Source organism: Panthera onca, chromosome B4, assembly GCF_046562875.1.
Source record: "Panthera onca isolate mPanOnc1 chromosome B4, mPanOnc1 haplotype 2, whole genome shotgun sequence".
Taxonomy (NCBI): Eukaryota; Metazoa; Chordata; class Mammalia; order Carnivora; family Felidae; genus Panthera; species Panthera onca.
The window spans coordinates 10,443,626-10,470,575 of NC_138345.1; the positions used below are offsets into that span (position 1 = coordinate 10,443,626).

General features: G+C 41.0%; 1 protein-coding gene across 6 annotated transcripts in view; it reads right to left on the minus strand.

Annotated features, from left to right (window-relative positions):
* Positions 1 to 1,524: 1,524 nt before the first annotated feature.
* USP6NL (USP6 N-terminal like) overlaps positions 1,525 to 26,950 on the minus strand; it is a 180,403-nt gene continuing 154,977 nt past the window's right edge. For all 6 annotated transcript variants that reach the window (XM_060659332.3, XM_060659330.3, XM_060659335.3 and 3 more), the window contains one exon: positions 1,525 to 6,681. In XM_060659332.3, the coding sequence (XP_060515315.1) occupies positions 5,300 to 6,681 (1,382 nt within the window). In that variant the 3' untranslated portion in view covers positions 1,525 to 5,299. The remainder of the gene's footprint in view (positions 6,682 to 26,950) is intronic.

The window sequence follows — 26,950 nt, forward strand, 5'->3', positions numbered from 1 at the left end:
CTTCCCTGGTCTTACACTGTACTACTTTTAGACTGACCATTTGGGGCAGTCTTCCTAACCTTCTCCAGGCTCGCTTGCTCACTGCCACGTAGCCTCTAGAGACCACACAGGAAATATGAATATGCCCAAGGCAAAACTGGCTTCCAGGATCCAGTTCAATGGCATAGAAGGCCCCCATCATCTGGTCTCTCTGTGGAACACTCCACCCCACCCCCCACATCACCAAGGCGTCAGACGCCCCCCAAGTAACCCTCATGCCATATCCCCTCTGCAAAGTCTACTCTACTAGTCCTCAGGTTCAGCAATGGAGGCAACCCCACCCCCATTAGCCTCCCCTGACCCTCCTGAGCCGTGCGTGGCCTTTCTACGTCTGTATTAATCACCTGTGCACATCTCCCACACTGGATGGAGGCACAGAGATTAAAAACCATGTCTCCTACCTTGCAGCGTGAGCCTAGCATGGTCCCAAGGACAATACTACACTGTAGGCGCTCAATAAAATATTGACTGGCCAAGCGAATGACCAGACTGTGCACATTTTCTCAGCTCCTCACATAGGGAAAATGCACTTAGGTTTGCAAATGCAGCTTAGGCCTATTTTTAGCATGTCCACTTAAGGAAAACGACAGAGGTTGTCCAGGAAAATGGAAACCTTACTATGACTCTACCTATTTTGAAGAACTACTGTAAAGTATAATGAGAGAAGGTCCAGGGTCATGCCGCCTTCCATTTGAAGCCATTTATACTTTCCACAACTGCCAGTAGTTCATCAAAATTTACAGAGATGGCTGGAAAGTTAATCCTTCCAGTAGAATTTTTCCTAACTTACCTGAAATCAGAGTTTCTAAACCCTAAAACCGATCTGTTAAGAACTTTTGAGACAGTTCATGGTGAGAATATAAGACAATCAAATTTAGAGAGATTTTTATTTATTTTTATTATTAGTATTAATTAATTAATTAAGTTATTTATTTATTTATTGATTGATTGATTGATTAAGAGCTTAGCTGAGGAGTGCCTGGGTGGCTCAGTCGGTTAAGCACCCGACTTCGGCTCAGGTCATGATCTCAAGGTTCATGGGTTCGAGCCCCACATTGGGCTCTGTGCTGACAGCTCAGAGCCTGAAGCCTGTTTCAGATTCTGTGTCTCTCTCTCTCTCTGCCCCTCCCCAACTCGCGCCCTGTTTCCCTCGGTCTCACAAATAAATAAACATTTAAAAAAAAAAAAAAAAAGAGCTTAGCTGACTGAACGGGTGAAAAATACCATTACCTGATCCCTGGGTTTCACCCCAGGTTCTGATTGAAGTGGCCTAGGGTAGAAACCAAGAAGAACATTTTTTTGTTAAGTTCCCCCAGATAATTCTAAAGAGTAGCAAGGGTCAAGATACACTCCTATGAAATCTAAAATTTGTTCCTTTATGCCTCAGTGCTCTTATGGATAAAATGGTGGCAATTAGGCTTAGATTTTCAGATAAATGAAAATCCTTCTGAAAGAACAATTCATAACTAAATGTTAAGTGGAATTCTTTCTTTTTAGTCTCACTACCTTGGGTCACTGAAAAAATAAAGTTTAGCTTATTAAAACCGCTTGATCAATAAGCATTAATATCCGTATTACAGAGGGACATATAAAATCCATTAAAGGACAATCAAACAAAGATCCCCAAACTGAAATTATAATTAATCCACAATCAAATGCATACTAAAAGGGGTGAATCAAAAGACAACTTAGAATGATAACATTCCCAGAAGACGGAGCTGTATGTCCTCTGTGAATAAATCCCTATTTGTGGGCAGAGCATGTGTTTCTCCAGAAAGCAATCCCAGCAAAGTACTGAAAAGTCACTGTTTCTGTGCTCGCACCTCAATGGGCCCTGAGGGAGAGACCCGAAATGACACAAAGGAAACCTCGCTGTTAAGATTACACGGAGTATGACATAAACTTTAGTATTAGAATCTCCTTAAAGTGAAAAAGGCGAAAGCAGTCACACCACCATCTATTTTTCTTCTCCAGAAACGTCCTGTTCTATCTCTTTTCGTTCTTTCAGGAGACACTCTATCATGGCCACTGAGGGGGATCAGGACACGTCACCCCAAAAGACACCACTCTCGCAAAAGAAGGACTCTGAGCCAGAGGCATCTCAGTTCCTGCAGTCGCTTATCTGCCCGAGAGTCTCCCCAAAAGTCTCAACTGTCACAACTCCCATCTCCAGGCCACTCTGCTCTCTCCAGCACCACACCCCGACACCACCGCGCACTTCCCATCACCCATCACTTCTCTCAGGGCCACTTGTCTTCCCGGGAGTATCTTTCTTTCCTCCCTCTCCCTGCTAAGTTAGCTGCACACACCCCAAGTCCAGCCCTCCGTTGAGTGACTCAGGACTGGGCACCGTGTGAACGCACGATGCACCTGTGAGAACGCTTCTGTCTTTCTCTTGTTGATCTGCTTCTGTCAGACCAAGGTATAGGCTGTGGCTGGAGAACCCGGCAGGGTGGAAGAAAAAATAACTTTTCTTCCCCTTTAGTACTTTGAAATCTGACTTTACATTTATGTATACACATCTCTCTCAGCTTTAAAAAGCTGTCTATTTTTTAAAAATCCAATAAAAAGTGTAAGTAACTGAAAGAGTCAAAGTTTTAAAACCCTTTGAGACTCCGGGTCCAGTCTCTTTAACTTTTCAAACTAGATATTGAAACAATATACCAAAGTGCTTATTGTGAGGCAAGACTGCTGTAAGGAAAAGAGTGGATAATGGCAAGATATTTACAGCGTGTGCAGCTGTAAGGATCAGCCTCTGCTCTGTGAGGACCCTCACCAAATACAGTTTCACGATTATATTTAACCCACTTTACTAATATTACTTCATCTTTTATCATTATTCCATTATTTATCTTTTATTACAAGATAAATATGAAAGACTAAAATGCTACGGTAGCAAAATAACTTCAAATTAAAGTTTACTACTTGAAAAACTAATGGAGAGAGAGCTACATTTTATAGTGGGGAAGACTGGAAATACCTTATTGCTATTAATAATGGCAGACAAAGTAAAGCAAAGGTGATGTAGTTCTAAATACAGTACTCCTGGAAATTAATAAAGTATTTAACATACGACTGTGATATATATATACATATATATATATATATATATATATATATATATATATATAGTCATGTAGGCAAACACTGAGTAGTATATCTCCTCAATGAAAAGAAAATTAGCTTCAGAAGCATCAGAGACGCAGCACTTTTATCATATGAAAAAAGCACGTGAAAGACACAAAACAAAATATACTTATTACTTTTAGCATGTTAAAAACAATCACATCAAAAAAAGTATACAGATAAAAATGTCATAGATGACATAAGAAAATAGTGTATATATATATTCTGCATATATATATATATGTATATATATATATATATATATATAAATCTACAGTATTTACCACTGTTGACATATATATTTTGGAACAGCTCAGATGCTGCCATCATACCCTAAATTGTACAGCTTGGTTTATTACAAGTCACAGAATCATGGTTTAAAAATTCGAACTAATATCCTTAGCTGCATTTCGTTATATACATGTCTTTCTAAGCCTCCACATGATCCGAATCAAGAGCCCAGGGACAGCAGGGTTTTGTCTGTGCTCCAGCGTAGTGCTTAGCTGCTAACACACTGCATTTGTTTTGCCATTTAATAACATCATTACTGAGTTGATTAAAATTACATTAGACTCATTATATACATAAAAAATATTGTCACATTCACTAGCTAAACAAATGGTACTCTCATTTGAAAAGATATACTTCGGTACCTTGAAAGTTTAAAGCTCCAACTTGGGACAAGAAGAGCCACGGACGTTAGGTTTATCCTACTCTCTTCATTATTCAAACACCAGGCAAGTATGCTGAAAACGAGCTCTCCCGTTAAACACAAAGTCATACTTTCTGGGAGTGCCCAAAACTTTGCCAGCATTTTGGTAATTGTAGTGTAATAGAGTATTTTAAAAGACATTGCTCATTTTTAAACCATGAACCTGAATTTTTTTCACTGAGAAAGAAAAAAAGGAGATTTTTGAAAGTATGAAAGTCACACTCGTTTTTAAAAAAGACTAAAATCTTAAGACTCCTATTAATAATTAGGACCATTGTTTACAATTTTACACAGTGATAATTTAGTGGCCCAAGGGCAGTGATACCCACTAGAGCCTTTAAAGAAAGAGTGCCAGGAAAAGATCGTGTAAATGAAAGGCCTGGGCCTGCAGGAATCGAAGGGGCAGAAGTGAGAAGTCACCATACTGCTGATCAGCTTTCGCATGAACTCCACAGGAGGCTGCTCTGCTGCCCCACGTGAGCGCGCACTCATCAGTAACTCCTCCTGCTGGCATCCACTGGAGAGCAGGACCTCGGCACTTCCTTTGCGTCTGGCAAGGAGCATTCTGCTCTGAGCTTTGCAAGAGTCAGACCAGAACAAAGGGCGCCGAACGCACTAAAGCTGCTCTGACACTGATCTCAGGGTGCGTGGATGCAACGGGCAGCGCGGCCGCGCCTTTGGCCATAAACTTACTTTGAGTGCCCCGATGTTTAAGCACCATTAAGTGGTGAGCCTTGCTCTCCAGTGTCTTTAATTTTCAGATGGAAAGAAAATGGCTGCAATGGCAGAGAAGCTGAATCAAGTCGGGGCAGACCCTTACATCACTTTAGGACCTGGGTGAAAAACAGATTGGGGGGGGGGTGGGGGAGGAACTTGAGTGGAAGATAAGTTAAGGAAAGGAAGAACAGTAAATTATCCCATGGCTATATATTAAAATTAGTTTTTTTAACGTTTCTTTAGTTTTGTGTTCAAATGTGTGTGCACGGAGCCTTTTGGTATCTATTAAAAGATACGTACACTACATCTAGCCTTCAAAATGTCTATTCTATGCAGTTTTTCAGTGCTTTATAATGTTTCTCAAAATAGCATAGGCTAATGGAGTAAAAATGCTCAGGTTTTGGAGAAAGATATAAATGAAACTGAGTGATGAATTATCATCATGTGTGCATCCCTCAACACCACTGCTATGTTTCCATGTTAAATTCTTTTGAGCAGATTCAGTGATGATGCAATTTAAAAACTCATCTTAAGCAGCATCTACATGGGGATGAAACGTTTCTACATATTCTTATTACTAGCATACACTGGAATTGTGCGAGATGTTTACAGTAGTAGGAAATACTGCTTTGGCAATTATAAACATAGCAATGTAGGTTTCAAATGGTTTCTATTCTCTTGTCTTTACCAAGTATAGATAAATTCTCACAGCAATACTGATTCTTGAATAGAAAGTCCATCCCGATTTCTGTAGTGATATCCTGGAGGCGAGGGCCCTGAATATTGATACCCAGAGGAACCGGCATCTTCTAAACCTGGTGAAGTTCTGTATCGCACTGGACTATCTACTGAGACTGCTGGGAGGCTATGGTCCTGAAAGGGAACATGCTGAAAGGCGGAATATTTTGGTAACTTGCTCAAGTGGCTACGGTTAGCATCTTGAGTCCACAGCTGTCCGTGAGTCTCAGGTCTGTATGTGTAACTAACTTCTGACCATTTTCTGTTATCCGGCAGATAATCCACTGGAGGAATGATGAATTTCCCATTCTTTGGTGACTCTGAATTGCCTGAATACCCCCCGGCACCGGTCTCCACAGGAAGAACTTCTATTCGGCTGGATGGCAGGACAAGAGGAAGAGGGCGGCTGTAAGATTTCTCTGGAGAAATATCGACTGAAAGAGTAGAGCCATAAGGTCTCCTGGAAGGATTCCCTGGAGTCCCATGGGTAAACTGTGGAGATGCAAAGCTGCTGTCGGCAGCAGGGATGTGTTTGGGAGAATTTCCGTGGTACACAGGGGGGTTACTGTAGGAGGGTGGGTGCACTGTCCTGCGATCTTCCCCGTCTAACGGAGACGGGTATTTTGTGTAACCTGCAGGCTGCACTTTAAAAGTAAACTTGTTTGAGGCTCTTGATGGACTAGACCCTGGCTCCACGTGCTTCCTGGGACTGTGACAGTAAGCTCTTTCTAGCGCCTCTTCAATCGACGCGCTGTTATCATTCTCAGGCACGTTATCGTACTGGGATGCATTGGAGCCCCGTTTCCCTTCATCGACATCCCAAACCTTCATCTTTTGCCTCACGTTCGACATCCGAGTATCAGCAGAACTTGGGACGGTGGCTGTGAGCGAGGGGTGTGCTGACCTACTTTTGCCTTCGATGGCATATTTGGCAGTTTTTTCAATAGCTGAAGTATCTGACGGTTTATTCCACTTGGGCACAAATTCCTTCCTGACAGTTGAAGTGGCATTGCTGTTCTGGTTAGCAGCTGCGTGATTATATTGCCTCGAACTGTCTTGTGGGCCCGACGGAAGTTTTCTTTGCAAATCTGCTTCGTCTTTAAGCTTTTTACTGTCTTCGTCCACGGATTTCTTTCTCAGCGCCCTTACTCTTTCTGGTGTGCCAACTCGACCTTGATGGTGAGGGGAATGCTCATGCTTTTTGTGGGGTGAAGAGTTGCTCTCTCTTCTGCTGTTCAGGGGGGGACTTGACCTGCCCATGCTTCTTTGTCCGTTGCTCAGGTGACTGATGCCAGCAGATTCAGGTGGAAGCTGTCCCAAAGGTTTCCGTGGGTATTCATCCTCTTTACCTAAAGGGAAAGACAGATCCATAAATAACATAAATACAGCAGTAAATAATATCAAATATAAAACCACATGATGAACAACGGTATACTTTTCATCTGAGCACTCATACACATAAACCACAGAATCTGGGGGGTTTAGGAGAAGCAGTTTTTAGGGAGACTGATACTAAAACATACCACAAGTCAAAATCTTATTAGACAATGTGCAGGTGGGAATATTTTATGAACTTATGAGGAAGGGTGATACAATTATGTAACAGGTGATTCTTATGTTTTCTTAAGCTATACTGTTATGTGTCTTCAAGGACACACAGCTGATACTCTCATTCTCATTATTACAACCCTTATGCAGGTCAGTAGTTCAAGGTCCTACTGTTACTTTCGCTTTAGTTGGCCTCAACTACAGTGGTTTCAAAATCTCAGTCAAATTTCTATCAACTTACAGCAAGTCTACCAAATTGAAAAGGCAGGTGATGACCAAGCGTGGTCTCAAAGTTGTTCCCAAACAGCTTACGATTATTATTATCTTAAGTACTTGCCACAGTATAACTTCATGATAGAAAGAAATAGTATTCTATCTCACAGTTAACACCTCTAAAAGGATCCTACTTCAAATGCAAAAGAGAAAAAAAAATTTAAAAAGAAAGAAAATTATATTGGATACTTTCAGTTTTTTATTTTACATAATTAACACCAAAAAATTAATCAAGAATTAAAGGAAGGTGCAATAAATTGGGCATTTAGTAAACAGTTTAGTACATCCACTCTCACCACCGTTATTCACCAGTTATTCAACACAGTGCTGGAAGTCCCAGCCACAGCAGCCAGACAACAAAAGGAAATAAAAGGCAAAGGCAAAATAACAAAAGCAAAAATAACTGTTGGGACTACATCAAAACAAAAAGCTTCTGCACAGTGAAGGAAAAAAATCAACAAAACTAAAAGGCAATGTACTGAATGACAAAAAATATTTGCAAATAACATATCAGATAAAGGGTTAGTACCCAAAAATATATAAAGAACTTCTACAACTCAACACTCAAAAAAAAAAACAAATAATCTCATTAAAAATGGACAGAAGACATGAACAGACATTTCTCCAAAGAAGATATACAGATGGCCAACAGACACATCAAAAAATGCTCAACATCACTCATCGTCAGGGACATGCAAATCACAACACAATGAGATATCACCTCACGCCTGTCAGAATGGTGAAAATGAAACACAACAAGCAGTAAGTGTTGGCTAGAATTTGGGGAAAAAAGGAACCCTCACAGACCATTGGTGGGAATGCAAACTGGTGCAGCCACTGTGGAAAACAGTACGGAGGTTCCTCAAAAAGTTAAAGTAGAACTACCCTAAGATCCAGTAACTGAACTACTGGGTATTTACCCAAACAATATAAAAACACTGATTCAAAGGGATACATGGACTCATATGTTTATAGCAGCATTATTTAAAATAGCCAAACTATGGAAGCAGCCCAAGTGTCCACTGATATATAGAGAAGATGTGCTATACATATACAATGGGATATCATTCAGCCATAAAAAAGGATGATATCTTGCCATTTGCTACAACACGGATGGGGCCAAATAGTACAATGGTAAGTGAAATAAGTCAGAGAAAGACAAATACTACATGATTTCACTCCTATGTGGAATTTAAGAAAACAAATGAGCACAGGGGAAAAAAAAAAAAGGAGAGACAAACCAAAACAAACTGTTGGTAACCAGAGGGGATGTGGGTTGGGGGCTGCGTGAAGGGGATCAACTGTACACTTATCCTGATGAGCACAGAGTAATGTATATACTCGACACCTGAAACCAACCTAACGCTACGTTAACTCTACTGGAACTAAAATACAAAACTTAAATATAAAACATTAAAAAAAATGAAAAACCGAAAATGATCATAATGTAGATATCCAATAAATATCATCTTGAAAAAAAGACAACAGACTTCTCTTGTACAAATTCCATGGTTTAAAATGTGACTTTCATGAGGTGCCTGTTTGGCTCAGTTGGCGGGACATGGGGTTCCTGATCTGGGGGTTGTAACTTTGAGCCCCTATGTTGGGTGTAGAGATTACTTAAAAAAAAAATCTTTAAAATAAAATTTTCACAGATTGAAAAATAATACTCTCACTTACGAATATGTGGTTGCTCTTCAGGTATCTTCCTGCCCATCCATCTACAAGACTTACTGAGTGAGCTCTGCTCTGGGCTAAGCAATGTGTCACCAGAGGCGAGTGCGCAGACCCCGTTTTCACGTAGCTCACACTCCGGGTGATGATGACTTTGTTCTTCACCCACATATGGGACTTTTGAGATATTAAAAAAATATATTCAGTGAGCTTTTCTTTGGGGGGGAGGTAGCAGAGAGTGATAGAGAAACGAGATCCTTTAAAGAGTTAAGCTATGCCGCAATTGGAATTAAGCCAAAAATAACCTTTGTGATCTTGGAATCCAGGAGTTTTTAAACGTTTTAAGACCAGGCTCTTTTTCTTCAAACCAAATTTCATATGAGGCCCCAATATATAAGGAAAATATAAACACAGCTGCTCTGATAAAAGTGGAAAGTCACCCCTTTTCCTCTTCCCTCAACTGGGCAGCTGCTCAGAGCCCGAGGGTTCAAGGTCTAGTTCTGCCTGCACTGGACAGATGGGAACAGAGCTTCAGAGAAGCCATGTGATCAATCTCTCATGGCAGACACAGAATGGGATCCAGGACCCCATGTTTTCACGGCCAGCTCACTGCTTTCTGCCACTGTGGCACATTCATTAAACTCCAGAGACACTGCGGATGGTTCAGCGGACTCTACTGTGACAATCCTTGTGCAAGCTCTTCATTTTGCACATTTGAAAGCACACAAATCACTAGAATTGGCAATCAGGGTTTGTTCCATTCATTTATCCATTCAACAAATACATATGTATCAAGCAAATACTATGGCCCAGGCACTGCCCAGGGAGCTGGCAATCCAGAAAGGACACCAAGGAAGAAGTTCCCACCCTCACGGAGCACACACGCTAGTTGTGCAGAGCCAGGAAGACAGCACCAGAGAAGGCAGTGGAAGCGAGTGGGGGTGGGGCAGGACCGTGCAGGGCAGAGCTCTGGCGAGGACAGAGGCGCTCTGTGCCTGGAGCAGGAGACAAGCAGAGACCAGCTGGGGACGAGGCCTGAGGAAGAGCAGTCACATCACACAGGGCCTTGAAGATTATAGTAAAGGCTCTAAAATTCTTTGAGTTAACTGCCAACTCCTGGGGCCTTTTCAGTAGGAGGATAACATCATCTGATACTATCTAACCAAGTTCACGTTGGTGGGTTAGACTTAGAGTATGTAATACTTAATGATGGTAACAGTAACAGCTAATATTCATTAAGCACTTAACGTGCACCAGATACTACTCAAAAAATACATATGGCATTTAGGAACAGGCGTATAACTAAGGTCACTACTCTGACCTCTCACTGTAGAGGAGGAAACCCAGGCAGAAATGGCATTGTTCTCATATCTTTTTACCATAATAATGACATTTTACGGTACATGGACACAGTATTTTAAGTGATAACCCAAACGGTGAAATGCTTGTCGATGACAAAAGTTGCCCTTGTCTTTGAATGCTGTATGTAAAAGCATCTGAGGCAATTCCAGTGCAGCATCTGACTAGTCTCACAGGAACTAGCTGGAATCAAGGTAAGAGAGGGGACTCACATGCAGCCCGAGTCAAGAATATTCACAAGTAGTTCCTTAGCCTATTGAGTTAAAAACTAACCATACAAATAAAACTAAAATCAATCCGAGTCGCCCAAAAGCTTTCACCCGCTCTACAAATAGGTATCCATTTAGTCCCAGATAAATGTAGGAATTCCTTCTTCCCTATAGACAGATAACACCAACAAGCAAATTATTGAGAAGATATATAGACCTATGTAATTGAAAAACTGAACTTAAGACTCTTCTTTGACAATTTTCTGAGGGCACAGCATAGGAACCTGAATGGCTAATTCGGTGGCTGGCTGATATGCCATCAGAAAAAAATATCAGCCAATCATCACAACACCCTTTGCAGGTTGGTGAGTAGGAACCTGATGAAAAACATAACCACTAAAAGGGACAGGAAAACGCACACCCAGAGAATGGTGAATTCATGCCTGCAAAATGTGCTGTCACAGGGACAAAAGCAGATTAGTTGTAGAGACTCTTACACTGAGCCCTTTAAGCTGCCCCCTTCTCCACCACTTGAGTGGCTTCCGGCAGCCTGCAGAGAGAGAGCCACCAACATTTCAGTTCATATGAAATCATTTAAAATGTTTAAAAAACTCTCCATGGCAGTGTTAAACACCACCATCACCACATTTCAAAATGAACCGTGGCTGCAACGTGCACGTAGGTGGATGCCCTAGAACATCAATCTAGGGGTGAAAGCTTCAAACGTTTCTCTTTGCCTGGACTGGGAATGCTCACATCCTGCTTTCTGTGTTTCAATCTGTATCAATTCACAACCTAGGAAAACTTAATTCACTTGTAATTAGGTCTTTCCAAGGTTGGCTAACTGCTATGGACTGAATGCTTGTGCCCCCCCAGAATTCATATGCTGGAACCCCCGAGTGTAACGGTACTCGGAGATGGGGTTTGGGAGGAAATTAGGTCATGAGGGTGACCTGATGGGATTAGTGCCCCCACTGTCTTCAGAGCAGAGCAGTGGACGGGGCCACAAAGGGAGGTGTGATCTGCCCTGTTTTTAGCCCCACCTCCCTCTGTAAAGGCTTCTAAAAGGAAAGGAACCGCATCGCGCCACAAAGAGTGCAGCTCATGGGTTCCTCCCAGTTGTGGTCAACAGTGAAGAGTGGCCCCTGGCAGAGCGGGGAGGTACACCCTATTAGAGGAGCAGTGGTCAGGCGGGGAGCTCTGGACCAGGTAGGGGACAGCACTTCTCCCTCTGTCATCACACCCTCCCAACACGACCAGACTGGTGCCCCTTAGAGGGAGGGAAAGGCCGACCCTGATTCCCGTGTGAAGCGCTGGGCAGTGCCTGGCACGCGGCAGCCCCGGTGAGGAGTTGCACACTCCACGTCCCCTGAGGTGAACCGGGTACTCGAGCCAGGTTTCACTGACCACAGGACAGGCCTGTGCTTGTTCTTGCCTTCAGCAAAGTCTGTGCCTAGAAGCTACCTCACTGCTATGGGCTGAATTGTGTCCCCTCAAGATTCATGTGTTGAACTAACCCCTAAATCCCTCAGAATGTGACATTTGGATAGAAGGACTTTATAGAGGTAATTAAGGTTAAATGAGGTCACTGGAGTGGGCCTCTCAAACAATATGACTGACCTCCTTATAAGAAGAGACGTACGGACACAGACAGGGAGACTGTGTAGGGAAGACCATGCAGGAAGACGCCCAGCGAAAGCCAAGGAGAGAAGAAACCAACTTTGCCAATGCTTTAACCTTGGACTTCCCAGCCTCCAGAATTATGAGAAAATATTTCTCTGTTGTTAAAGCCACTTTGTCTGTGGTATTTCTATTATAGCAGCCCGAGCTAAGATACTACCCTTAAGTCTACATCCTCAATCTCCAAACTGACTTGCTGTACTAAACACAAATTGTATGGATTGCCTTTTTCTGCTAGTTAAAAATCACATATTTCATGATAATGAAATTATAATTTATAATTATGCTTTTATGGTCCTAGCATATTTTCAATGTCGACAAAATGTAATGAAACCAATGATAGTAATTAAAATTTATTTTACATAACCACGTCAAAAAGACAACTGAGCAAATGTGGAAGGCAGACACCGGCAATAACAGATCCATTAAGGGTAATGAGAGTTCCATTACTTTGCAGATTCTCATATGCCATTCTCTATGTCTTGTGGTCACCAATGTATTGACCAGGGATGGTGAATGTAGGGTTGGCTTCCATAGCATTTTCCATAGACGTTTAGCTATATTGACTTATGGACAATCATGGACACGAAAGGGCATCTTTGTAAATGTGCTAACCAGAATTTAAGCAAGATTCCAGATCTGGACTAACTGAACCGGAGTGGAAAGGCGTTAATAAGGGACCAGTTCAGTGGAAAGATTTAAAAACAAACAAAAAACCAAAACAAGACAAAACAAAACAAAACAAACAAACAAACAAAACTTGGGGAGGTGGAAGGAAGAAAGTGGGGAGAAAAGACTATGAGAGAAAATGGAACACCTGTGGGGAAATAAGGCAGTGTCACACAGCGGTCCGCTATTCTACTATCTACAGACTTTCATTCTGAAATCCTTTAGATACATAAAAGGCACATATTGGTAAAGACTAACAGGACACACAGTAAAAATGTAGGATCATGGATATAAGGCATGTTTTTCTCAGGAGAAGGAATAAGAAGATTGAGACAAAAGTAAGGGGGAGACCAAGGTGGTAATTCCTGCATGAAACAAAATGGAAAGGTATGTGTCTTACATACATACGTCAGAGATTTAATTTTTCAATATAAAGGGTAAGAAAAGTATTCACCTTACATTTAACACTACTTTATATTCAAGTCAGTACAGAAAGTTTTCTAAGGAAGGGACATTAATATTCTGCATATCTACACATCATAGAAGTAAAAGAAAACTTTAACATGTTCCATTTCCTGAATGGGCAAGAGACCCAGTGGAGAAAAAATTCTGCAACTGTTCTAAAATGTCAAAAAACTAGCATCTCTAAGTTCTTTCATGGTAGCCCACGACACATTTCCCTTTCCCCTAGTAGACAATAACCTAATTAAAGTAACTTCTCCTTTTGTATTCATACCTCTAGTATCTAAGATAGTAAGGGAATCACAAGTAAGGTGTTGACAAAATGTCCATTCCTTCATATGTAATAAATATGAATTAGAGTAATGACATACTGTTCATATAAATAGTACAGACACATAATGGTTAATTCATTCATACATTCATTCATTCGTTCATTCATGGCTTAAAACATCAGAACCTTATTCTCTCACAGTTCTGGAGGCCAGAAGAGCTTACCCAGTATCACTGGGCCAAAATCCAAGTGTTGACAGAGCCACATTCCCTTCAGAGGCTCTAGAGTAGAACCAGTTCTTCGATTCTCCCAACTTCTGGCGGTTACTGGCATTCATTGACTTGTGGCCACATCAGTCTTCAAGGCCAGCATCTTCCACCAGCTCTCTGCCATCTCTTCACATCACCTCCTCCTCTATGTGTGTCAGACCTTCTAATGCCTCCTTCTCACAAGGATACATGTAATTGCATTTAAGGTACACCTGGATAATTCAGAATAATGTCCCCATCTCAAGGTCAAAATTTAACCTCTTAGAGACATTGACTTCCAGGCTTTGGTTTACCCACTTGTACTTTCAAGTTAAGGCTTCTTTAGAGACACTTTTTTTTTTGTCTTCCAATAAAACTTTATTTAAAAGACAGGTGATGGGGGGTGGGAGGGAGGGGAAAGTGGGTGATGGGCATTGAGGAGGGTACCTGTTAGGATGAGCACTGGGTGTTGTATGGAAACCAATATGACAATAAATTTCATGTAAAAAAAAAAAAAAAAAAACAGGGTATGGACCAACTATGTCAATAAAAAGTAAAAATTAAATAAATAAATAAATAAATAAATAAATAAATAAAAAAGACAGGTGGCCGGCCAGATTTGTCCTTTGGGTTAGAGTTATTCAACCTCCAATCTAAAGAGTAGGACTCATTCTAAATTTATCAGTTGAGCTTGGTAAGTTCTTTATAGACTTTGGGTGCTCTATATCAGCTATGTCATTTGCAAATATCTTCTCCGAGTCCATCAGCTGCCTTTTAGTTTTGCTGATTGTTTCCTTTGCCGTGCAGAAGCCTTTTTAGATTGACGAGGTCCCAATACTTCATTTTTGCTTTTGTTTCCCTTACCTCTGGAGACGTGTTGAGTAAGAAGTTGCTACAGCCGAGGTCAAAGAAGTCTTTGCCTGCTTTCTCCTCTAGGATTTTGATGGTTTCCTGTCTTACGTTTAGGTCTTTCATCCACTTTGAGTTTATTTTTGTGTATGGTGTAAGAAAGTGGTCCATATTCAATTTTCTGCATGTCACTGTCCAGTTTTCCCAGCACCACTTGCTGAAGAGACTCTTTATTCCATTGGATATTCTTTCCTGCTTTGTTCAAGATTAGTTGGCCATATGTTTGTGGGTCCATTTCTGGGCTTTCTATTCTGTTCCATTGATCTGAGTGTCTGTTTTTGTGCCGGTACCATACTGTCTTGATGATTACAGCTTTGTAATACATCTTGAAGTCCGGGATTGTGATACTTCCAGCTTTGGTTTTCTTTTTCAGGATTGCTTTGGCTATTCGGGGTCTCTTCTGGTTCCATACAAATGTTAGGATTGTTTGTTCTAGCTCTGTGAAGAATGGTAGTGTTATTTTGATAGGGATTGCACTGAATATGTAGATTGCTTTGGGTAGTATCGACATTTTAACAATATTTGTTCTTCCTATCCAGGAGCATGGAGTATTCTTCCATTTTTTTGTGCCTTCTTCAATTTCTTTCATGAGCTTTCTATAGTTTTCAGTGTATAGATTTTTCACCTCTTTGGTTAGGTTTATTCCTAGGTATTTTACGGTTTTTGGTGCACATAATGGTTATTAATACCCAAGATCTACCAGCTAAGAAATTAGACGTAGCAGGGTTTAGAGAGAAAAAAAATCTGGTGCAGACAAAATGACACTGTATCTAATTAATTCCTAAGTGGTAATTTCTCAATAGGTACTAGGGCCTTGTAGCAGGTAGAGGGTGAATGCTTCAAATGTACAAAGACATTTAGAGGACAGAGCCTCTTTGCCCCCTGCAGAGATCAGAGATTTCCAGTAAGCACAGAAGAAGGTACAACAATGGGAAAGAGGAAGTAGACGATATAAGAAGGAGCCTTCCAAAGTGTAGGCACTTGAAAAACCCAATTCCTTCCAATTTTAAAGACAATAACACATGCAAGACTAGGGAAGATAAGGATATTCACCGGTGCCGGGCTCAACAGCAGGCTAGGATATGTTTAATTTAAAACAGTGTCCGGTCACACCTCCTTTCCGTAGTGATCTGTGACCTGGGGGCAGGAAAGACTAACAGGTGGAGGTAATACATGGCGCCTGATCCTGGCATCAACATCTACCTTCCATAATAAATACCTGCTGACTGATGACACTGTGGGACTGGGCCACGTTCAAGTTATTCCCATAACTGACCAAACACTCTGACCAGTGTATAATTCTCAGTAACCCAACGATGCTCAAATGTACACACGCGGTCTGCATTTCAGTGCAGGTCCTTGGCCCTCGGGGCGACACTGGCTATGGAGGAGGGCTGTGTCTCAAGAGAGGAGCCGGAATGAGAAGGGGCAGGAAGAAGTGACTGAAAAGAAAAGAGGGAAAGAAAGCAGGAGAGAGGGGGGAGGTGGGGTGCCGTGAGGCAGAATTACGGAGAGGGCCACAAAGAGAAGGAAGCGGAGCAGAGGGGCAGAAGGTGGAGACGGTTCCACAGGGAACCGAGGCGCCGAGAAGCGGCTCCCTTCCTGGGGCTGCTCCAGTCTGGGCGGGGATTTGCTCGTGTGTCACAAAAAGTGGGCAGGGCAGAGGCCTCTCCATTCCAACGGCAATGCCAAAACTCAAGGACTTTGTGCCAGGGCGACCCGACCTCGGTAATTATGGAGTCTGGAAGAAAGCTCTACTGAACACTGCTGTAAAGGCAATTCTTTTCTGAAGATGAACTGTTCCACTTTCACTGAGCTGAAGATATCTCTGTAGACCCGTCAGGAAGGACAAATGCCATCACCAAGAATATTTGCATATCCTAATAAATACGCTTGCCCTTTTCCCACAAAAGTCGATTCAAATAAGCATTAAACATTCTCGCACAAGCTCTCCTTAGATCCATCTGAACCGACTTGAACCCTGCCACACACATACGCACTAACACTGCTGTACTTGGCTTTGCTTGGTTTACCTGTCTCCTTTCACCCCTACCCAATGGAGTGTAACTACAAGATTCAAGCATAACTGATGTCAACGCAGATGGCTATACACAGGCAATATGTATTAATATTTATTATCCATACTTTCGTTCTGAACTTCTTTTCAGTAGCCACAATACTGTGTGTGCTCATCCCACTAGAGCTGCCTGCCTAGAATTTAAATTCTTCTCTTCTTAAAAACATAGGTGTTTAAAAGAATTACTGCCCTATTCTTAAAGGGTAGGAAAGCACCACAGTTCCTATCATATATAACAGTGAGACAGCTTTATGAAAATACCACATTAATAACATTTTTCACCAGCATTTCATCAAAAATGGTATTTTCATGCCAGTACCAACTTGATATATTTCAGAGTAAAGGCAAAAAAGTTTATTAGTTGCTTTTTTTTTTTTTAACTCTTAAAAAAAAAAAAAAGTAAGTAAAAAGAATACTCTAGCCATCCCTAAAAAAAAAAAAAATACAGAAGAGTCCCTCAAATACCCTCAGGTTTGTTCACTGTTGATTTTACTCAGGTCTGTGCCGCCACCCAGTGGACACCACACTCAACTACAAGCCTTACAGATTAATTGTCTAAGAGGCATTATAGGCTCCTATGCACCCAAGTGCTCTCTCTCTTGTAAACAATATCCTACTTACAAATTTCAACAACAGAATATATGTAGTCTGACTGTTCTAACAGTTTTCAGTAAGAAATGGTAGGGGCTGTTGTCAGGAAAATTATTCTGGGGAAGAGTCATCTTACTCCTCTCCAGATCAAATATTGAGTCCAACCGAGTTTGAAAATATGGTCACAAAATCAGTGATTTCAAAATATACCTGAAAATTCAAATGGCTTTATATCTGTTTAATGTACCCTTAGCCAGAAAAATATGCAATTCCAGCGTTATTTATTACAGGCTTCAACCCTTCTATACCCCCTTCTATAAGTGACCAAAGAAATACAGGAAAACCTTGGATTGCGAGTAATTTGTTCTGTGAGTGTTTTGCAAGACAAGCAAACATTTCTAATAAATTTTAACTTGATAAGTAAGCTATGTCTTACAATACAAGTAGTACATGACCCTGAATGTCACATGATCACAGCTGAGCCAATAGTTCTCTCTCTCTCTCTCTCTCTCTCTCTCTCTGGGATTGTGGGTGATCGTCTCCTGTGCTTGGATGCTTGGCCTCAGGCTGCAGCATTTGGCAGAAATCAGTGATTTTTCAGAATGTTGGAAGGTGCCCACAATTGGCACTAGCATATTTCTTGTCACTTCCAAGCACCTATGGACAGTCTTTTGCTTTTCCAGACAAGAGTGAGCTCAGGAATGCTTTGCTCCATTCCAGGTTAGGCTGCCTGCCTCTGCTGCCTTATTACCGGTTCCAGTCATTCCAGTGTATGACAGGCTTGTTACTACTGTGCAGTGGGGAGAATCTGTGCAAGTGCACAGAATGACTCCCATGCAGAAAAAGGTTCCACTGAGCCAACGAGAGCAGGGACTCCATTGGTGACAGTGGAAGTCATCCCCCTCCTCTCTTGCCCCCCTCACACTGGCCACGAAGGTTTTCCAAGTGCGGGTTCATTTATTTTTCTTTAGAGTTTGTATTTTCTATATTATTTTGTATTATATGACAGTACTGTAATCATTTTCATATGAGTATTTTGGGGTGGTGGAACGAATCCTCTGAGTTTCCGTTATTTCTTATGGGGAAATTCGCTTTGATACCCAAGTGCTTTGGATTACAAACATGTTTCCCAAATTATGCTCGCAAACCAAGGTTTTACTGTATTTTGCTTTCTAATTTATAGCTGAGAATTTTTTTTTAATATTTTTTTAATTATGGTAATTAGGATCATAGGCTTGACTTTTTGCTCATCAGACAAAATTTGAAAGAGAGGTGAGGCAGAGAATTACTTAAACACATTTGTCATTATAAACGTATTTAATGACACACACATTCCATAGATCTTTGTGAAATAATTTTTGTTTCCTAGTGTTTCAATTCATATATACACAGTAAAAAATGGCGTAATATCAGTTTCTATTATATAAACAAAAGTGAAAACCCATCTAAACGCTCAAAAAGCAGGAAAGAGTTTCTTACTTTTTTAATTGACAAACAATACAGTTGGACCTGTTTGTGTATGTCTATGTAATGAGAATACGAAATAGTTCCAGGACCTCAAAAAACTGCCTCATGCTAGCCTTTTGTAGATGACAGGCTTTTATTATCTAAAAAATAGATTGAAGCTTCATTTGTTCATTAAAAATTATTGGCCAAATGCCTATTATATATATGCCGGGCACTGAAATGTGTGCTGGTGACACGAAGACGTGGTCACTGTCCTCTAGAACTCACTGTCCAACACACATGTCAGAGGAACAGGAGAAGCACAGCTCTGCAAGCATACGCAGGGGGGTGGAGTGCGGGGCGGGGAGGTGCTCCTGGCACAAAATCCCGCTGATCCGGCTGTGCGGTTTGGGAGGCTGGGGGTAGCTGGGAAGGCTTCTGGAGGAGACGATGCTTAAGCCAAGTCGTGAAAACTGAACGGAATGGATGTGGGCACAGGGACCTGGGGAAGCGTCCCGGGCGTTCTTGGGGAGTAGCACGTCCTAAGGCACAGAACTGTGGGCGCACAACACAGCGGCGTGACTGTCAGCCGCAGCGTCTGCTGTGATGTCTGGTGCTGGCTTTGGAGTCAGGCTGGTCACCAGCTATGTGACCCTGGGCAATACTTCGCCCCGTAGCCCGTTTCCTCACCTCTAGGTTACTACTACTGACGCTGATGGCAGAATGACCATGAAAGCTTTTCAAAATTAAAACAAGTGCCACTTAATGTAAGAATTATGGCCCTTCCAGATAAAAACCAAAAGAACACAGGGGGGGTTCTATCATGTTCAGAGACCTTTGCAAGGTACAAGGTGAAAGTAAAAGACCAAAAAAACGCAAAGTCCAATCCTCCTGGGTGGAAAGGCAGACTTCCTCAGGGAGAAGAAAGAACGAGGTTGTGCGCAAGGGGCACCCACGGTGTCTGGACTACGTGGCCAAGGACCTGATGGGTGTGGACCCAGCAGTAAGAAAAAGTGGTTCGGCCTGCGAGTTCGGTCACTGACGAGAATTCAGTTGGAGTCCTGGCTTACATTCCAACTAACAAAGTACCTTCCAAATTTATCTGACATACATTTTTTAATTCCCAAAGATCTAGAACTAACTACAGAAAAACTGAAGAGAATTAAACACAGGATTAATTCTGTATTTTTGCATTAAGGAATCTGTTCATATTTAGTATTGCCTTTTCATGCCAATTGAAAGTCACTGATTCGAACTTACGATTTGAAATGTATAAACAGGAGTGTGACAAATTTTTAAGGGACTCAAGGTTCAGCAAATTCTTAAATTTATCAGATGTAGAAGTTATTTAAGAACTAGGGAAGATTTTGTTTTTAATTTAAAAGTTGACATGTTTAAGGGATTGTACATATTAAATTTATAAATGCAATTTAAAACGTTTGTAGAAGTTTATTTGTACCAAACATTAACATTAACCAAACATTAACATTCCCTTTAAAAGAGAATGGTAATTTGGGGTGCCTGGGTGGCTCAGTCGGTTAAGCGTCCGACGTCGGCTCAGGTCACGATCTCACAGTTCGTGGGTTCAAGCTCCGTGTCGGGCTCTGTGCTGACAGGCCTGGAGCCTGCTTCAGATTCTGTGTCTCCCTCTCTCTCTTCCCCTCCCCTGCTCACACTGTCTCTCTCTCTCTCTCAAAAATAAATAAACATAAAAAAATTTAAAAAAAGAGAGAGCATGGTAATTTTTCCCACGTCTACTAACTTTTGTAAGCTGAATTAACAAACTAAAGAAGAACCAGGTTTCTGGATTTGTAACTGTAAGAAATTAAATACTAATTTTAGGAACCTAAATAATTCTGTGCACCAAAAGTTATCCTGAAGGATACTAATAAATTTGCATCAATAAGTACCTTATCGCAACGGGCTGTTGAAAAAAAATTGACATGTGTATGTAAAGAAAGCATACTGCAAGGCGTCTATCATGTGGGACTCCAAAGTCCGCTCTTGTTGTTACTATGTCAGAAGTGTCTGGGGGTAAGAGGGGGGAGGAAGGATAGAAGTAGGAAAAACAAGCAGACTGGGAGAGTATCTTGGGTCAAACTAAGGAGTCTGGATCTTCTTCCTTCAGCACGGAAGTGTCCCCTGAACAGCTGGCCATTTCACAAAGTCACTCTGGCAAGACAAGGAGGTGAGCAACACGGGAGTCAGGGCTTCCAGGGCGGGCGACACAGCCCTGCTAGTGAGGCTGGAGAGGAGGGGGACGCTAGAGAGAGACGAGGAATCAAAAGAAACACAGAACTTGGTGTCTGAACAGACAGTGAATGGACTGCTAGTAAGCTGGGGTAATGCAGAGAAGATTTTGGAAGAGGGGTAAAGGGCGCCCAGGTGGCTCGGTCAGTTAAGCGTCAGACTTCGGCTCAGGCCATGATCTCACAGCTCGTGGGTTCAAGTCCCATGCTGGGCTCTGTGCTGACAGCTCAGAGCCTGGAGCCTGCTTCAGATTCAGTGTCTCCCTCTCTCTGCCCTTCCCCCACTCGCACTCTGTCTCTCTCTCTCTCTCTCTCTCTCAAAAATAAATAAACATTAAAAAAAATAAAAAAAAGAAGAAGATGGGGTAAAGTTGAATGTTTTACCATGATCAGAAATACACAGGAGAAATGGGAAAAATAAACATCTCCTTCCTACATTCCAGCCCAAAATTTTGATTACCATTACAAAATAACATACAAAAGAGAAATGGCAATTCTGAAACTGGCAAAGTTTTGCTATAAACAAAATAAAGAATCCAAATTGCCCTAGGACAGAAAAGGACATGTACCACAGCTAAAAGCAACAAAATGCTTTCCTTTCTTAAAAAGGTTCCTTAAGTTTCATGTTTTCTGATACCTAAAATAGAAGTGGTTCTCTCAATTATTCTAAGAAAAACGTGCTCTTGATTCTTCTAGGTCGTATGGTCATAAGCTATAGCCGGGCCACAGGGGCAGTCACAGTGGATCAACACAGGCTTTCCACCCAGAGCAACCTCCCTAAGTGAGAGAATCCTAGCCAATGCGAACAGAAGACAGGTAGCTGAGGAGATCCAAGGGATAATTCCACCTCAAGATGGCAAGCCAATGGGGTATGCCAGAAGCGATGCATGTCATTTCAGTACTGTGTCAACTAAATGTACTTTTATTTAAATTGGGTCTTCAGAGTTGATTCACATGAAGGGATGGAGAGCTGAAACTTTCCAACTACTTTATACACGTTTACTACTAGCAGTGGTCAACAAGAAAGGCATGATAGAATTAACAACGTAAGATAGGACACAAATGGCCGGAAAGCAGATGAGCGACGTAAAAGGCTTGAAATACTCATAACAAATGAAGACTACAGCACCAACAAGGACACACGATAAACGGTGTCTGCAAATTAGGAAGAGAAGGAAATGTCTGACGATAAAAGACAGCCACAAAAAAGCTGTGCACGTTTATGTAAATATATGCGCTTTAAACACAAGTTTTATATGTAAAAGCAAAGGAAAAGGACTTGAATATTCCCCAAACTGAAGTAATGGAAAGCCTTCATACTTCACTCAATATACCGCAAAGATTACCTAGAGTTCTTATGAGGATACATTTGTAAATCGGGTAATAAAACTGAGGAATAAGGGATTTTTTAGGGTAAGATAGAAATATCTTGTTGCACATAAAAGCAAAGAAGTATTCAAAGACTAATAGTGTTGAGTCAGAAGAACACAGGACCAGTTTAAGGGAGATCCCACTGGCCAAACTGAGAACAATGTGAACATTAAACCAATAATAATTATATCTCATTGAAACATTAAGAATATATCAAATTCCATGGATTCACAACGAGAAAGCCAAAACAAAAGCTCATTTTCTGCCACTGGAGATAATCAAGAACATCAACTCCTAACTCTGAAAACTGGTAAAAGAAAACAGCTAAGCATTTATTCTGTTTTTTCAGGAGAAAATATATCTTAAGGTAACTAAAGAGCCCCAGCTGATAAAGGAGAAAAAATGCTTTGTTACAGAAGAAAATCTGCTGATAAATATAAAAGAAAGAATGGAATTTGAAAATTCCTACTTTACGACATGTAATAAAATATTTGTTTTCGGCAAGGATTATTAATGGAAGCTGAAACCATCGGGGAAAGATCAAAAGGAAAGTGGATATCTGTATAATTGCAAAACATTATGCCACAGATCACTTGCTAATTAAAAAGTTTTTGCAATTAAAAAAAATTCTTTTTTTTTTAAGTTTATTTATTTATTTTGAGAGAGAGCAGCATGAGCAGAGGAGATAGAGAAAGAGAGGAGAGAGAATCCCAAAGAGACTCCGTGTTCTCAGCACAAGGACACTTAACTGACCGAGCCACCCACGTACCCTACAACTAAAAACTTTTTTTTTAATGTTTTTATTTATTTTTGAGAGAGAGAAAGAGAGAGACAGAGAGAGAGAGCAGGGAGGAGCAGAGAGAGAGGGAGACACAGAATCCGAAGCAGGCTCCAGGCTCTGAGCTGACAGCACAGAGCTCAACGTGGGGCTCAAACTCATGAACCATGAGATCATGACCTGAGCCGAAGTCTGACGCTTAACTGACTAAGCCGCCAACTGGAAACTTTTAATATGGAATTGATATTAGATGATATTTGAGAATTATATTGTTAATTTAATTAGATTTGATAATGGCACTATGCTTAGACAGGAGAAAGTCCTTGTTTCTGAGACACAGAGACTAAACTATTTAGGGTGAAATACCATGAGGTCTTTATTTTCACTAAAAAATTATTCAGGGGTGACTGGGTAGCTCAGTCGGTTTAAGCGTCCCAACTCTTGACTTTAGCTCAGGTCATGATCTCATGGTTTGGGAGTTTGAGACCCGTGTCAGCCTCTGCACTGACAACGCGGAGCCTGTTCGGGATTCTCTCTCTGCCCTTCTCCCGCTCATGCTCTCTCTCAAAATAAATAATAAACTTTAAAATCAAATTATTCAATAAGCTGTGTGATAGATACATGGGGGTGGGAAGGGTCTTCAGCACTTTTTCTTTTGTACATGTTTGAAAAGCTTTTGTGAAACTTTACACAAATACATTTAGAAACTGAAGTGAACGATTTTCTAAGAAAATATAAAGGATGCACACTGGCCTGAGAAGACAAAATGAGTAACAAAACAATAACCAATAACCAGGCAAACAAAGTTATCAAAGAGTGATTCCCCACAAAACAAGCATATCGGACTTTTTAAAACGGTTTCATAAGTATATTTTGAGCTCTTAAGGAACAATTTTAATACTACATAAAATTTTCCAAAACACAGAGGAAGAAGGAAACTTTTCATACTATGATACTAGCATAACCTGGTAACACAAAGAAGTTTCAGTTCATTGCTATGCAATCCCACATAGGAATAACAACAAAAAAGTTAAGTAAGATATCAGCAAGTATAAAACATCAGAGCTTTAACAGGATAATTTATCACAACCAAGTGAAATTTATCCAAGGAGTGTAATGATGGTTCACAATTAGAAAATACATTAATAAAATTCACCATATAAGAAGGTCTTAAAAAGAGAAAAACACAGAGATTTGTTCATTTGTGCCTAAAAAGCATTAAGAAAAAAAAAAACCCTCAACATCTACTTTTTTTCTTAATTTGGAAAAACAGTAATAGTTTGATACCCTCGGGTGAAAAATAAATAAAAAGTATTTAAGAGGAAGAAAAATACTATTATTGGATGATAACTGTGTATCTAGAATCTTGGAAAATGTGAGGGAATCCATTTTGCTCTACAACATTAGAAATACAGAGACAGGGAAAAGCTGCTGGGAGGGTGACAGAATAAGCACCAGGAATCCGTCCCCCCACCTGGACAACAACCGCACCGGCAGAACGTGTCTGACAGAACTGTCTTGGAACTCTGGTGCCCACTGCAGGCCTGCAACTGCCAGGAGAAGGCTGGGAAGGTAACGGCAGTGAATGTTGTTCACTTTCAGTTCTGGGCACTGCAGAAATACCCCATACTCTACCCCGCCCCGGCCACAGGGCAGGCAGCTTTACCTTGTTCCTAGAGCAGTTTGCACCAGGCTCAGGGAGCCAGGGTGGGCAAGAAAACGTGTCCTCCAGATACTGGAGGTCTGGCTCTGACTGCTGATAGCTGCCTCCATCAGAGAGGTGCAGAAAAGAGGGAGAGGCCACTTTCCTTGCACCTCCCCCTCACCCCACTGTTGCAAGCACCCTGAGGTGATTTTCAGGGGCTTTAAAGGGCCAATCCCTTTTTTCTCCCCTTATTTATATATTTTTTCCTTTCTATGAGGCCAGACATTGAAGACTAGGATATTCAAAAACTGCAACATATTAAGGGCAAAATTAGAAAGTCCAGAGAAAGGCTCAGAAAAGACCTGAAAAGACCTCAAGTTTACTCTTCTGGCTGACCCTTAGCAGAGAGATAGCTTACACAATAAAACAAACAAACAACCAAAACAACAACAACAGCAAACCCTGGGGGAAGGGAAGAAAGCTCCAGAGTTACATTATTAGATTCAAATGCCCAGTTTTCAACAAAAAAATCACAAGAGACACAAAGAAACAGGAAAATATGGCTTATTCAAAGGAAACAACTAAACCAACAGAAAATGTCCCTGAAAAAGACCAATGGCAAATAAAATGGACAAAGACTTTGTCTTAAAGAAACTCAAAGAACTAAAGGAAGATGTGAAGAAAGTCAAGAAAATCATGTATGAACAGAATGGAAATATAAATAAAGAGAATACATAAAAAGAAATCAGAAAGAAATTCTGAAGCTGAAAAGTACAATAAATGAAATGATCACCAGAGATATTCAAAGGCAGATTTAAGCAGGTAGAAGAAAGAATCAGCAAACTTGAAGACAGGATGATGATGATGATGATGACGACGACAACGACGACGATAATAATAATAATAATAATAATAATAATAATAATAATAATAATACAAAAAGGAGAGCCTGGGTGGCTCAGTCGGTTGAGCATCTGACTTTGGTTCAGGTCATGATCTCACGGTTTGTGAGTTCGAGCCCCATGTCGGACTCTGTGCTGACAGCTCAGAGCCTGGAGCCTGCTTCGGATTCTGTGTCTCCCTCTCTCTCTGCCCCTCCCCCACTTGCACTCTGTCTCTCTCTTGCTCTCTCTCAACAATAAATAAATATTTTAAAAAAACAAACTTGAAGACAGGGCAATGGAAATTATGAAGTCTAAGGAGAAATCCAAGGGACTGTGGAGACCATCAAGCACACAAACATGCATTGTGGGAGAAAGAGAGGGAGACAAGGGCAGAATAAATATTTGACAAAATAATGGCTGAAAACTTCCCAAATCTGAGTAAAGACATGAAAATAAACAAGCAAGAAGCTTAAAGAACTCCGAATAAAATGAACTCTAAGAAACCCACACCGAGACACGTTACAATCAAACTTTCAAAAGACAAAGAGAGAATCTTGAAGCAGTAACAGAGAAGCAACTTGTCACATACAAGTTATCCCTATAAGGTTATAAGCAGGTGTTTTATCAGAAACTTTGGAGGCCAGAAGGCAGGAGGCCGATATATTCAAAGCATTAAAGGAAAACAAAAAACAAACAAAAAACTATCAACCAGGAGTCCTGTATCTGGCAAAACTGTCCTTCAAAAGTGAGGGAAAAATTAAGACATTCCCAGATAAGCAAAAGTGGAGGGAACGCTTTCTGGGACTTGCCCAGAAAGAAATGCTCAAGGGCACGTGGTGAAACGAAAGGGCACTACACAGAAATTCCAAGCCATGAAAGAAAATCAAGATCTCAATACAGGCAAATATAGGGGCAAGTATAAAAACTACTATCATTGTAAAAATCATTTGTAACTCCACATTCTGTTTTTCTACATAATTTAAGAGCATAATACTTGAAAAAACACATTTGTTTGTCTAAAAGCTAGTATTGTTTAACTTCGGTTTGTAACTCCACATTTTGTTTTCTCCATGACTGAAGAGACTAATGCACTTAAAAGAATTACTACTTTACGTTTTGCGGCACAGAGCGTATACAGATGCAATGTGGAAAAGGTCAACTGGAAGGGCTGGGGGTGGGCCAAAAGGGCTGGGGGTGGACCAGAAGGGCTGGGGGTGGACCGAATGGGCTGGGGGTGGGGCTGCAAAGGAGCAGAGCTTTTGTAGGTTATTAAAG